Source organism: Oryzias latipes, chromosome 24 (assembly GCF_053564925.1).
Source record: "Oryzias latipes strain Hd-rR chromosome 24, Olatipes_Hd-rR_3.1".
Lineage (NCBI taxonomy): Eukaryota > Metazoa > Chordata > Actinopteri > Beloniformes > Adrianichthyidae > Oryzias > Oryzias latipes.
This window is the reverse complement of record NC_136260.1, coordinates 13835202-13849487: the sequence shown is the minus strand read 5'-3', so window position 1 is coordinate 13849487 and position 14286 is coordinate 13835202. Positions and strand designations below refer to the sequence as shown.

At 44.5% G+C, this 14286-nt stretch overlaps 1 protein-coding gene and 1 long non-coding RNA gene across 4 annotated transcripts in view; both read left to right on the top strand.

Moving 5' to 3' along the window:
* cd2ap (CD2-associated protein) overlaps positions 1-14286 on the top strand; it is a 55768-nt gene that overhangs the window by 37948 nt on the left and 3534 nt on the right. For 2 of the 3 annotated variants that reach the window (XM_023952734.2, XM_023952735.2), the window contains 6 exons: positions 1031-1175; positions 1965-2125; positions 2659-2774; positions 3809-3892; positions 6958-7163; positions 7362-7425. In XM_023952734.2, coding sequence (XP_023808502.1) covers positions 1031-1175; positions 1965-2125; positions 2659-2774; positions 3809-3892; positions 6958-7163; positions 7362-7425 — 776 coding nt within the window. Of the gene's footprint in view, positions 1-1030; positions 1176-1964; positions 2126-2658; positions 2775-3808; positions 3893-6957; positions 7164-7361; positions 7426-8645; positions 10664-14286 lie in introns of those variants that run through there. The other variant, XM_078942692.1, reaches the window with a different exon arrangement.
* Positions 8510-8994, top strand: LOC144981345 (uncharacterized). Its single transcript, XR_002872850.2, has 2 exons — positions 8510-8648; positions 8947-8994. It is a non-coding gene; the product is annotated as an uncharacterized LOC144981345 (long non-coding RNA).

Here is a 14286-nt window from a genome sequence, read left to right as displayed (position 1 = left end):
CATCATGATCAGTGTCTCAAACAGTAAACAAGGAGGAAACCTTCAGCTAAATTCCTCATTTTGAGCGCTTTGGTTTGCAGTGGAGGTGCCGTCATCTCCTCTGAACATCAGCTGCTCTCTCCATCCTTTAGTGCTGAGATGCTCTGCAGAACATCTTTCTGTTTTAAGCGGCGGCGTTGCGCGGCGGCGTTGCACGGCGGCGGCGTTGCACAGCAGCGCGTGCAGCTCGCTCCGCCCTGGAGCGTGGCACAGCTGAGTCATGGCAGAGTGCAACACTCCGACTGACAACACAATGACAAAGCCGAGGAAAAAGCCTCAGACTGATCTCAGTTGGTGGTTTTAAATAGATCTCAGTCTGTTGTGTCAAAGGAATGCAGACAAGTTGTGTTAAACATTAAGACCTTTAGGGTAAATGAGAAGAAAAAGGATCAAAGGAGCAGATAGAAATAGGAGGCATTTGGAATCTCAGTGAAAGACATTTGACTTTTTTTTTTCCTCGGCTTTTGTGTTTAGATCAAAGTTAAGGAAAAAAATGTCAACATATGCGGATAAACTTGTAAAATTCTGAGAAAAAATGTCAACATTTTACAAAAATGAAGTTAAAAAATTAATAGAAAAGTTTTAAAATGATGAAGAATGGAGTTAGCATTTTATGGGAATAGTCAAAAAATCTGAATTTTCCAAATATATTTGAACTAATCATTTAAAAAGTTGTAATTTAACTACTCCATCGTAGAACTTTTTTAAAATTACCCTTTAAAATAAAAAACAAACAAAGGCATCTGTCAAAGTTTGGAACAAAGTCAGTTCAAGAACGGTCATTGAAGTTCATCACAAATGAACAGAAATAGCTTTGCTGAGCATCAGAATTGTTCCTTTTCTTTTGTTGGATACGTCAGACTCGCCGCAGTGTTCCTCTTCCAGAAAATGAATTGCAGAAATGAAAACCTTTTTTCCAGGTTTCAGTATCTTCTTGGTTTCTTGTTTTCACATCCTGTTCTTTAAATATGTTTTCTCTCCTGTGTTTCAGTGGAAAGGCCCTCTCCAGATATCAAAACCCACAAGCCGGCGCCCGTGGTCCCACCCAAAAAGCCCCTCCCACCAGGAAAAAATAAACCTGCAAGTTTCCCTCCAAAGAGACCCGAGAAGACTTTTGTCCCCTCAGCAAGTTTCAGGTTGGGGTTCCACTCCTTTTTCACATACTTAATCATTAGTGTGGTTATTTCAAAGCTGAACTATTATAGTGTGTTGGCCAGCGCCCCCTTCAGGCATCAAGTTGTAGAAACCCTTTGTTTGGTTTAAAACTCTGACTTTTCTAAGATTGGAGACAAAATTTAACAAAAAATGGCAACCAGCCTCCTGTGGTCATTTGTGGAACTGCAGCATACTTCCGGATTATCCTTCAAATCTGAAAAGTTGGGGGTTGATGCTAATATTCCCATAGCACCTGACTTTTACACCATGATGCTGCCACCTCCATGCTTCAGAGTGGAGATTCTTAAAAAGATAAATGTCCTTGGTATCAATCAATGTTGAGCATAAATTCATTTCTACCACCTTTTTATTGTGTGAAATGTCTTTCATGTCCAAAATGCATTGCAGAAGTGGATCTGCATCAATAAATGAAGAAATGCACAAAAATATGTGCATCAAACGTCTGTGGAAAGAAACATTTGCCCTGTCAGGTGTTTAAAATAGGTTTTTGCTGAACAAACAGGGAGGCGTTGGAAATCTCACACATTTCACAATAAGATTCACCCCAAAAAACTCAAATGGAGACTTTTTCATTGTTAAATTCAGTATTGTGCATCTTTAATAAAGTTAATTTGAGATGTTTTTCATCTTTCACATTTGTATTAATTGTGTTTATTAGAAAATACCTTTTGTTACTTTTTTTCCAATAAAAAACAACTTCACTGATCAAATAAATGTGTATTTTTTATTCTTCTTTTTTTTAAATGTAGAGAAAATGGAGAGGTGTCCTCCTCACGGCAAAAACCAGAAGTGGAGCCGCTGGCTCCCTCCAAACCCAAACCTTTGGCAGGAAACATGGAGGAAAAGCCCCCTGAAGGGACCAAGGACCAGCTTCAACCAGCCCCCCAAACCCAGGCCCCACCCGCATCAGGCAAGTTTGAATTTGAAAACCCTTCAATGGTAGGAGACATTAACAAAGGCTCATTTAGTTTCATTGGCATTAGTGTTGTTTGAAGTTCAATAACTGAATGTTCCGTCTTAAAACCCTTAACTAATAACTGGAGCAAAAAAAATCGCTGCAGAGAACTTGTGTCTTTAAAAATGCATTCATGTCAACATAACCGTCCCAGCCTGCTTTTCTGTATGTTTTCTGCTGCGGTGCTTTAGTCGACGTTCTCTGCAGCAGAGCTGCCGGCTCACTTCCTTCTGAAGTACCGAGCAGCCCGTCCAGCGCTGGCATGTTGCTGTTATGACAGCCTGTAGGGATCATGCATAACCTCTGGGTGACATTCTGAAAACAGACGGCATTTCAAAATAAGAGCGGCCGCATCATTAGCAGGCAGGAAATGAGCCACCCGTGAGCAATAACACTATTAAACGAGTGAAATGAAATCAGAGGAGTCACTTGTTCTTCCACTTAACAGTCATTCCCTCTGGTTTTTGCTCCTCCTCTCTTTTCCGCAGACCTGATGAGTTTTGACGACTTGTCGGCTGCGTCAGAGAAGCTCTCTCACCCCACGGCTAACAGACCCAAGATGCTCGGCAGGAGGCCGCCCACCCAGTTTGTGGCGGAGAAATCGGTGAGGAAGCTGCGAGCGAAAATAATCTGTCAGAAATCTCAACGTCTGAATGGATTTAAGCAGAAGAATAGAGATTTGAAACCCAGAAGATTGCCTTCTCTCTGGTTGACATGTCATCTTTTCTCTTTCCAAAAATATTTAAATAGATATTTAATACGCTTTTTTTTTTTTTTAAACCTCTAAGCTGGAATACGCCTCATAAAATAAATCCTACCCTTTTAGATCTATGGATCAAAGTTTCATCAAAAAGAAGACTCAATCAGTTATTCGGGATCAATATTTGTGCAGCATTTGGGAAAACTTAGAGTCTTGCTTCTTTAATTGGAGCTCATTTTAAAAATATGGATTAAAATCTAATTCTTTTTTTATTTTTAATAACCAACACTGATTACCTAAATCTTTTATTCAACTGCCTTCTGATTTTTAGGGAAACAAATGCTTTTCTGTCAGTTTTTGATGTAAAAATTCAAAATTTATGCACCAAAAGCTCTTGGTTTACTTTAAATGTCTAGCTTTGTGTAGAAAAAAGTTTTGTTTAAGCTTTCTGAAATGGCTATAAAAATGGAAATGAAGAAATAAAAGACATTGTCTTAATGCACCCCCCCCCCCCCCCCCAAAAAAAAAAAATAATGTTTTTAAATCTGTATATCCTTGTTTCTTAACTGTATGGGTAAAGCTTAAATACAGTTTACTGAAATAAAAAGGCCTATAAATAGAAAACTTTCCAATTTAATAAAAATATTTAAAAAAAAGAAGGAAATCTCAATAAAAGCTCAAGATGTTAGTTTAATTTAATTTCTACAATCATGTGACCAGGACAATTTAATTTATTTTATTTTATTTGCTGACACTTTCCTTTATAAGCAGCGTTTAGTCGGGCTTCACTGAACCTGTTCGCCTTTTTTAGTCCGAGAACAAAGTAGCAAAAGATCCGCTTGATGTTGCTCCTATTAGGCCTTTTGGCGTCCGTCTGTCTTTACTGTTGAAAAGTCTGCGTGGCATCAGGACGTCACGCCTTTCCTGTTCTCTTGCAGCCGACAAAAGATACGATCGTGGAGAAGTTCTTCAGGCCTGAGGATGAGGAGGCAGCAAAGCCAAAGCTAACCGAAACCAGGAAGGTAAGGACCACTTTGACCGCCAAAATAACAGATCTGTTATCGATGGCGATTTTTTTTTTTTCCCCATTCAAATCCACCTTTACTTCTTGGTTAACCGTTTGAGACGTCAGCAGCTAAATCATACTCGCTCTTTGACCTACCGTTACTCTTCATCCCTTACATGATCAACGGGAATCAGCTGATTCTCACTGATTCTTTGCGCAGCTATAAAAAAAGCCGCTTTTGTCCACAACAGAATCTTTTGGAATCACGATGACTGCATTTATTAATCCTTTAATAAAGAAATATTCTTACTCTTCACTGAATTCCCTCATTTCAGTTCTAAAAATGAAAACAACTTAATTAATGGTTTAAAATTTCTAATATACATTCATACAGACATGCAGTGGGGTAAAAGGGTATTTAGTCAGCCAGCAATTGTGCAAGTCCCTCCACTTAAAAAGATGAGAGAGGTCCTCTCATTTTCATCATAGGTACACCTCAACAAAATGACAAAAAAAAGAATTTATTTGTAAATGGTGGCAAATAAGTATTTGGTCATCTACAAACGAGGAAGATTTCTGACTCTCACAGACCTTTAACTTCTTCTGTAAGACATCCTCTGTCCTCCAGTTGTTAGCTGTGGTAACTGGTTATCTGTGGAAAAGACACCTGTCCACCACCTGAAACAGTCACGCTCCAAACTCTACGATGACCAAGACCAAAGAGCTGTCTAAGGACACCAGAAACCAAATAGTTGACCTGCACCGGGCCGGGAAGACTGAGTCTGCAATACCAGCTTGATGTGAAGAAATGAAATGTGCCCCAAACAAAACCTCACTGCTCTAGAGGAGATCTGCATGGAGGAATGGGCCAAAACACCAGCAGCAGTTTATGAAAACTTAGAGAAAATGTTTGACTGCTGCCAAAAAAGGGTATAAAACAAAGTATTGAGTCGAACTTTTGTTTTTGACCAAATACTTGGTTTCCACCATAATTTACAAATAAATTATCAGACAATGTGATTTTCCCCCCCCCCTCATTTTGTCTCTCATAGTTGAGGTTTATTTATAATGAAATTAGCACGCCTCTCTCTTTTTTTATGTGGGAGAAATTGAACACTTGGTGGCTAAATAAATGTTTGTTTGCCCCACTGTATATATATTCTGCCACAAAGACAAAACAATATGATTTACTGAATAAAAATCTCTTTGGTTAAAAAAAGAAATAGATCCTGGAGTTTCTCTGGAGCTGCAGAGTCATCAAACCTGAAACTTCACCAACAGATCCAAAGAAAATCTGTTTTTATTCATTTGCTGTGTCGACACAAACCGATGATCAGCAGCACTAAAGACCCACAAACGAGCTGGTGTTGGTCATTTAATTGGCCCCCTCCAGACCCCGCTCTGCCGCTAAGAGAGCCCCCCCACCTGCTGCCCCTCCCCCTCTTCGTTAATTGCTGTCGATGGCGTCTGGAGCGGCGGTCAGCAGAGGATCGTTACCTGAGGACTGCGAGCCGCAGGTGCTCGGCTTCAGAGCGACCGCACGCCGAGGGGGGGCCGGGATGAGCCTGAAGTCCCCCCCCCTTCCATATGTAATTATAGTATGGTCACAATGGTATGGGGGTGGGGGGCTTAGATGGCAACAGTGTCCGGTACGTTGTCCACCCGGTGGGGTCGTGTGCACATGGAGAGTGGGAGAAATGCAGACGAGACTCATCAGGAGGTCAAACGGAAGATCTGCTGTGGACTTACGCCGCGGCGTGAAATGTATGTAGCGAGTAGCTCAAAAGTTCAGAGCAGCGTTGCATTAGTCGGCAAAAGCCTCAAATTAAATGTCGCCTAAAGTCACAGCAACAGCGAAAAACTGTACAGATTGAAGAGGTAGCTCAGATTTATGAGCGGACCTCCAAAACTGGAAATTGACGTAATTCCAGGCTGTTTGAGCGCAGGAAGTGCTGGTTGGACAATTAAACGGGAAGAAAGGGTTTCTATAGAACACTGGATCAGAGTCTCCTGCTTTGTCTGTCACAACATTGTTGTAATGGCTGCATTTGGACTCACACACCGGAGTGTGTTTGTGTGTTTTTTCTCTTGCGGTGCTGCTTTGTGTCTCTGTGATCTGCCCAGCGACTGCGTGGCAGAGCGGGATCGTCCGTCTGTCAGAGCAGATTGATGAAGCAAAATCATCATCCTGCTTTTACCTCACTGGTTTCTGATGAAAGCTGAAGCTTTGAAATATTTCTATTGCTCAAAAATATGTTTGTTTGTTTTTTTATAGACACATTTAGCTAAAACTAAACGATTGTTGAGAGCAGACACTAAACAAATGTCTCATTAACTTAACGTCCCCCATATTTTACCCCCTTAGTGGCAGATAAAATGTCAATTAAACCTCATAAATACATGTTTCTACTTGTTCACATTTTGTCATTTAATCCATTGCTTTCCATGTAAACTTTTCACACCAAAAAATTGCTGTGAAAAAACTACAATTTTAAGTTAAGTTAAGTTTTTCTTCATGGTGGTTTTATTTTGAAAGGATTGATGTAGAGCCGCTAAAAGTTCAGTTCCATCAGTTTTGTTTTGATTTCTGCTAAACTCTCATCCAAATGCTTATAGATGAAAAAAATTTCATTTTTTTTTTTTTTTACTTTTTCAGGTGACAAATGAGGAAAATGTCCTAAAATTCATAAAAATGATAGTTTAGAAAGAGTAAAAGTTGTTCATGATTCATGAAAAAATCTGGATTTAAATTATATATATAATTAATATAATTATATATAAATTAAAGTTGAGTTTTGCACATGGCAGAAAAGGTGGCAGACTTGAAAATAAAATAAAAAACGGAAAACAGTCTGAATATTTAAAGAATAGATTAGAAATCTTTAACGATGTATAAAAGTTTTAGCTAATTTAGTCATCAAGCTGGAACAAAACAAAAGGTTAGTTTGTGGCAAAAGAATTTCTCTTGCCCTCTCATTCTGACTGACTTATACTTGCTGGAGGTTTGGGTTGCCAGATCTTTGACATTCTGCAAGCGCGTTTGATGGACAGCTGTCAACATTTTTCTCCTCATCCACACAGCCTTCCATCAACAGCCTGTCGCCGCTGCTCAGCAGGCCCGCCGAGGCGAAAGCGGCCCCCGCCACGTCTCCCGGGGTGGACGCCAATGCCTCGCAGAGCGGCAAAGCCCGGCTGGAGCCCGAGGAGCCCAACGCTCAGCTGGAAGACCTCAGGGGCCAAATCAAAGACCTGCTGCTGACTGTGGAGCTGCTCAAAGTCCAGCAAACGTAACCAGAAAACATGTTTTTATTTGTAAATCCTTCAATGTAAGCTGAACTTTTGCTTTTTGAGCTTATATTCGTCCTTTTATTAGAAATGTTCATAAATTGATAATTCTATCAGTTGTATTTTGTGGTTATGAACGTCATGTTGGAGGTCAGAGAACGGCGGCCTCCTGCTGACGACTCCTCTCTGTTTGTTTCCAGGAAAGAGATCTCGGAGCTTCGAGTAGAGCTGGATGAGGAGCGGCTAAAGCGCCTGACGCTGCAGGTAGCATCGATGGCAGCGGAGCCACACGCTGAGCCGTCTGCGTTCAGCTTAAAGCACTTATCGAGCGTTTGTGCGTTCATGGTCAGATCAGCCCTGCCTTGTTTACGCTCACTGCTCCTCGCTGGCCTCCAAATGTACCGTGGTCCAGGTCCTCTAGCAGACTTTTCTTTAATGCCAACAAAAACTTCATAAGCTTCTATTCATAAGCAGCACATTTCCAGCTACTCAACGAGTAACAGTCGGTATTCGTTCAAGATGCTTCTCATCATATGAGTGAACACAGTGATTGTGTCAGAGTTTAGGGAAAATCATCAAAACTTTTTTCACTTTTCGAATACATTTTGAAATGTAGAGGATCCTGGTTTTCTAAAAGTTTGGGCTTTTATTCTGAAAGAGGGTTGCAGCGCTGAACTGTTGGGAATCAAATCCAAACTTTATTTCTGTGGCACTTTTCCGACTCAAAGGGTTTTACAGAAAAACAAAATCAAATTTGAAAAACAAAAGCCATTAAACAAATACTTAGTGTAAAAGCCATCCAATAATCTAGATTCTTCTCTTATTATAATCTAAAAATTTCTCTTTTTTCTCTCTCCTCCCCCTCTCTGATTCAATCATAGGCGTTCTCCTCCGTCACGTGTCTTAAACACAAACGCTGTTTTCTTATGCTGACCGCTAAAGGAAAGGAAAAACAAGACTCTTTGGACAGTTTTTTTGTGCAGAAAAGAGTCGGAAGGAAACAAGAAGAAAAGAAATTTCCATTTAACAAAATAAAAAACCGTTCTAGTTTGAACTGGAAATATGGATTTCTTGCTGCAGTTGTTCCGTCCCACCAAACCCACTCTGTAGAATATTCTGCAGCTGCCTCTGTTGTTAAGAAGATGGGGCTAATAAAGTTTCAAACATGGTGGACTCTTCTTTATTATCATGTATTTATAAAAATGTTCTCAGTCGTATTCATCCGTTGAGGCGAGGCTAAGCGGGGCGGTTCTTATCTTCTGGTTTGACTGTGTTGTGAAGGCTCAGCCCATTGTTGATGACATCACAGGAAGTGATGCCGAGTTCCTTTTCTTCTTCGGTGGTTTTTCTGGATTTGTTGAGCTAGTTCCTGCTTCCATGTGCTCTGGACCAGCAGCAGAGAGAGAGACTTAAGTTGCCAAAAAACCTTGTCTAACACCACAGTTCATTCCAGTTGCTGTATTTCAATATTAAGTAACTGAGAAAACGTAAGTGTTTGAATCCATTGTTTTATATGCTTCGCTCGTTTTATTCGTGCAGTTATTTTTCTCGGCCGCTAGGTGTCACTGTTGTAACTGTTTCTATGAGGTTTAAAGCAAATCTGATTATATATTTATATATTTTGCCTATTCTGGAGGTTGCCAATTTACCTATCATTTTGCCTATTTGGAGTTTATTTCATAATGACATACTGAGTCAGTTTTCTTGTTTTATGTAATTTATGTATTTACAGCAGGGCTATTTGTGTTATTTATTTAGTGATGAGAGGATTTTTGTTGTTTACAGACTAAATTGGAATATTCAGCAAAGGAATAAATGCAGAACGTCTGACAAGTGGAGTCACCTCTCCTTTTTCCTCCTCCCTGTGTCCTGACCGATACCCCATCTTGTTTACGGTTAAACTCCTAACCCGAATCAGCAATACAGTCCTCCTTCCTCACAGTCCTCCCCAACATTCTGGTCCTTCGAGCCGGATTAACAGTACTCAAGATGGATCTCGCAGAAGAGATGCACCCTGATGTAAGGCCCAAGAGACAGTTTCGACGTCCTGTCAGTCTTCAAGATTATGAAGTAGATTATGTGGGATATCAGCCAAGAGATCTACCACAGTGGAGCTCACCACCGCCACTGAGGACTCTCGCCCCCCTGCAAGAGGACCCAGCCCAGATGAGTTTCTTCCAACCACCTCAAGCTCCCTCAGGAAGCTTCATGGAGAATGCTGCTCACTCCGAGACGCCTCAGCTAGCCCCAAGCTGCTTCCAGAGGAGAAATAGGGGATGGGAAACGCTGTCTGCACCCACACGCTCATACCAGGCTGGACCACACCACGGCCCCCACTTCTCTGCAGAGATCAGAGCTATTCAAGAGGAGAATGCCAAGCTGCTTCAGTCACAACAGTGGATCCAGTCGGGCTTAAAGGACCTGCACGAAGCTCGAAGCGAGATCAAAGAGCTAATCAATGTCGCTCGGACACTGAAATCAGAAATTGCTCAGTCCCACAGTCCAGCTCAACATCTCAGAGTTGAAGTTCCCCAGATATCCTTTCCTAAGCTAGAACCTCAGGAGGAGAGTGATTGGCCTGATCCTCCCCCCTGGCCTGAACCTGAAGAAGACCTGCAGCAGGATATGAAGCAGCTAAAGATTGAAGGGGCAAGTAACCAAGCATATTACTCTTTTAGAGACTCTGATAATTCCCCCCAGTGGCCTCCTCCTCCTCCACCACATATACCACTGGCTGCAGCCTCTGTAAATACAAAGCAGTCATTCTTTCAGCCAACTCAGCCCCCATCTCCAGCTATGAGGGCAGCACCACGCATTCAGCCTGCTAACCCCCACATGCCACCTGCAGTACCTGAACAGCTCTATAGAGGTCCTCAACCTACCATTCCTAAGTTCACAAATCCAGACCCCAGTGAGTTTGCCAGGCTCCGCATAGCCCTAGAGAACCTGCTTCCTGCTAACACCACCGAACTGTTCAGATACCAAGTATTAGTAGACCACCTTAAGCTGGAAGAAGCCAGGCTTATAGCGGATGCTTATCTGAACTCTCCAACCCCCTACACCGACACACTGGCAGCTCTCCATGATAAGTTTGGCCAACCCCATCAACTTGCCCTCAGAAAGATAGCCAGTGTTCTCGATGCACCGAAAGTGAAGCGTGGAGATATTGCTGCATTTCAGAAGTTTGCCCTCCAAATACAGTCTCTGGTGGGGCTGCTGCAAACCTTGGGCCCTGAAGGTGAAGTTGAACTGAACTGTGGATCACACGTTGCACGTCTCCTCAGCAAGCTTCCACCTGAACAGTGTGCTGATTTCCGCAGACACCAGTTTAAGCAGGCAGGAACCAGCCACACCTTAATTGACCTGTCAGAGTGGTTACGCTATGAGTCCTGGTGTCAAGGGTTTGACAACCAAACCACTCCAAAGACTTCCAGAGACAGGCCGAGCATGAAGAACGAGACTCGTACAGCCAAACAAAGTGTGATGGTCCTCCATGGCGCTGGTGAGTCAAAACCAACCTTGTCATCTAAAGCTGGTTACATGAAAGAGAAGTTTAAGAGTAAAGTGTACTGCGCCTATTGTGACAGCAATGAACATTATCTCAGTCAGTGTGGTGAAGTTGCCAAACTCTCCAAAGAGCAGCTAAAAGACTGGATTCAAGTCAATAGGCGTTGCTGGCGTTGTGCACGAACCCACCTTGCTGCTCAGTGCACATTAAAGAAACCTTGCAGCTTGTGCAATGGAAAGCATCTCCTGCCCCTTCATGAGATTAATGCAAAGACTGAAAGAGTTTCTCATGAAGTAGCCAAACAAGAAAGCTGCTTAACCAGCTCTGCCTCCAACACCCTCTACTTAGATCGACCAGGAGCAGGAAGCCGAGTCATGCTGAAGGTGGTTCCCATCCTCATCCATTATGGTGGACGGACCCTGAGCGCATTTGCAATTCTGGATGATGGGTCTGAAAGGTCCATGCTGCTACCAACAGCAGCCAAAGCTCTGGGCATTAAGGGGACACCTGAAGATCTTCCTCTCCGCACAGTCAGACAGGATATTCAGGTCCTGCATGGATATGGTGTGACCTTCCACATCTCCTCAGTGGCTCGGCCTCACACCAGCTACAAGATTGAGGGTGCCTTTACAGCTAACCATCTCAGCCTAGCCCAGCACACCTATCCCATTGAACGCCTGCAGAAGAAGTTCAGCCACCTACGTGGTCTTCCTATCCCTGCTCTTAGAGATGCAGAACCGTTCCTCCTTATCGGTTCTGACCAGCCTCACCTCATCACACCAATTGAGCCAGTCAGACTCGGTCCCCCCGGCAGCCCAGCAGCAGTTCACACAAGACTAGGGTGGACCCTCCAAGGCCCAGTTCACCTGACGGGGCGGCCTACCAATGCAGTGCAGTGCCTGTTTACCTCATCCCCACCAAAGTTTGAAGAGCTTTACAAGCATGTGGAGAGGCTCTGGCAAATGGACACCGTGCCGTACCGACCTGAAAAGGAAGTTGTTCGCTCCAAACAGGACCAACAGGCTGTGGACATGCTCGAAGCCAATACAATCCGCACAGAGGTGAACGGCATCAACAGATATGCCACCCCATTACTGCGCCACCCAGACATGCCACTGCTAGCTGCACCCAAGGACTCTGTCTTGGCTCTGCTGCGCAGCACAGAGAGACGCCTTCTGAGGAACCCAGAACAAGCTGAGGTGTACAAGAAAGAAATAAAGAAACTCATAGATGCAGGTGCTGTGAAGGAAGTCCCTCAAGAAACCTTTCACCAAGAGGAGTGGTACATTCCCCATCATCTTGTTAGCCACAATGGGAAATCCCGGCTGGTTTTCAACTGCTCTCATGAGTACCATGGACAGTCCCTGAATCAGTTCCTCCTACCGGGCCCCACCCTCGGGGCTTCATTGCTTGGAGTCCTGTTAAGATTTCGAGAGCACCCCATTGCAGTTAGTGGTGACATCAAAGGGATGTTCCACCAGGTCCGCCTCCTTCCTGGCGATCGCCCCCTCCTCAAGTTCCTGTGGCGGGACCTACGAGTGGATGAACCTCCGAGAGTTTTTGAGTGGCAGGTCCTTCCCTTTGGAACAACATGCAGCCCCTGCTGTGCCACTTATGCTCTTCAACGCCTCGTCGCAGATCAGAGCCATCCCATTGAGGACCTGAAGTTTTCAGTGGAAAATTGCTTCTACGTTGATAACTGCTTACAGAGTCTGGACTCATCAGAGGAAGCCAAGTCCCTCGTGGATCGTCTAAGAGCCCTCCTAGCATCAGCAGGCTTTGATTTACGCCAGTGGGCCTGCAACGATGCAAGTGTACTCAGCCACTTACCTCAAGATGCCAGATCTGAGAGCCTGGAGCTGTGGCTCGCACAAGATAAGTCAGATCCACAAGAATCTACCCTTGGCCTCAGTTGGAACTGGGAGACAGACACCCTGGGCTACAAACATAGGTCCGTGACCTATGAGAAACCAACTCTCAGGAACATCTACAAAGTCCTAGCATCACAGTATGATCCCTTAGGTTATCTGTTGCCCTACACCACCCGCGCAAAGCTCATCATTCGGCAGTTATGGGACAAGAAACGTGGTTGGGACGACTCCAACCTGCCCTCAGAACTACTTCAAGCCTGGACCAGTTGGGAGGCAGAGCTTCAGTTTCTACCTCTGCTGTCTCTCCCACGGCCTTATGTGCCTGTAAGTACAACCTCAGGAGAAACCACGCACCAAGTCCACATTTTTGCGGATGCCTCTGAGCAAGCCTACGGAGCAGTGGCCTACCTGCGAACTCAAGACAGCAACGGTGAGGTACACCTGTCCTTCATTCTTGCACGATCACGAGTGGCTCCTAAGCGCGTCCAATCGATTCCCCGTCTGGAACTCTGCGCTGCCCTCACAGCTGCCCAACTAGCTCATGTCCTGGAGAAAGAACTCACCAGGACAGTGAATCAGATGGTGTTATGGTCCGACTCCACAACAGTTTTAACCTGGCTGCAATCACAATCCTGTCGCTATAAGGTCTTTGTCGGAGGAAGAGTAGCCGAGATCCAAGAGCTCACAAAGAATGGTACCTGGCGCTATGTGGATTCAGTCAACAATCCGGCGGATGACCTGACCAGAGGGAAACCCCTGAGAGCCCTCACAGAGCATAATAGGTGGTCACAAGGACCTCCTTTTCTTCTCCAAGACCCAGACACCTGGCCAGAGAGACCTAGCACAGAGCCACAGGAAGACTCTACAGAGCTTCGGAAAACTGCCTACTGTGGTTTAGCAGTTACTTCACCAAGCAGCCAAAATGCTACTGTTTACAAGACCTGGCAGGAGTGCATCGAGGCTAAAGTCCATGCCCTCCATGCATCGAGCCCGTCAGATTCTCCTCCGATCGCCGAAGAGTATCGCCAAGCGGAGAAACTTGTCATACAGCAGGCACAACAAGAGTCTTTCCCAGAGGACTACAAACTGTTAGCAGCAGGGAAGTCAGTCTCATCTAGCAGCCGCTTACTTACCCTCTCTCCTGAGCTGGACCAGTCATCAGGCCTAATAAGAGTAGGTGGTCGGCTGCGTCGGTTAGAGGGCCTTAGTGACTTAACGTTGCACCCGATCGTCCTAGATCCGACACATCCAGTTACGCTGCTGCTGATTAAAAGGTACGACCAAGACCTCCACCATCCAGGTCCAGAGCGGGTCTTTGCGGAGTTGCGGAGATCATTCTGGATATTACGTGGCAGGGAGGCCATCCGCAAATACCAACACACCTGTGTGGAATGCCGGCGCTGGAGGGCCAGACCAGCCATCCCTAAAATGGCAGACCTGCCAGCTGCTCGCCTAAGAATATTCAAGCCAGCTTTTTACTCCACTGGTGTGGATTGTTTCGGTCCAATGCTGGTTAAAGTGGCTAGACGCCATGAAAAGCGTTGGGGAATAATCTTCAAGTGTCTGACAACCAGAGCAGTGCACCTGGATCTCCTGAGAAGCATGGACGTGGACGCCTACCTCATGGCCCTAAGAAGATTCATCGCCAGACGTGGGACACCAGCGGAGATTTGGTCTGATCGGGGGACCAACTTCAAAGGTGGAGAATGTGAACTCAAGGAGGCCTTTACAAGCATGGAACCTGCC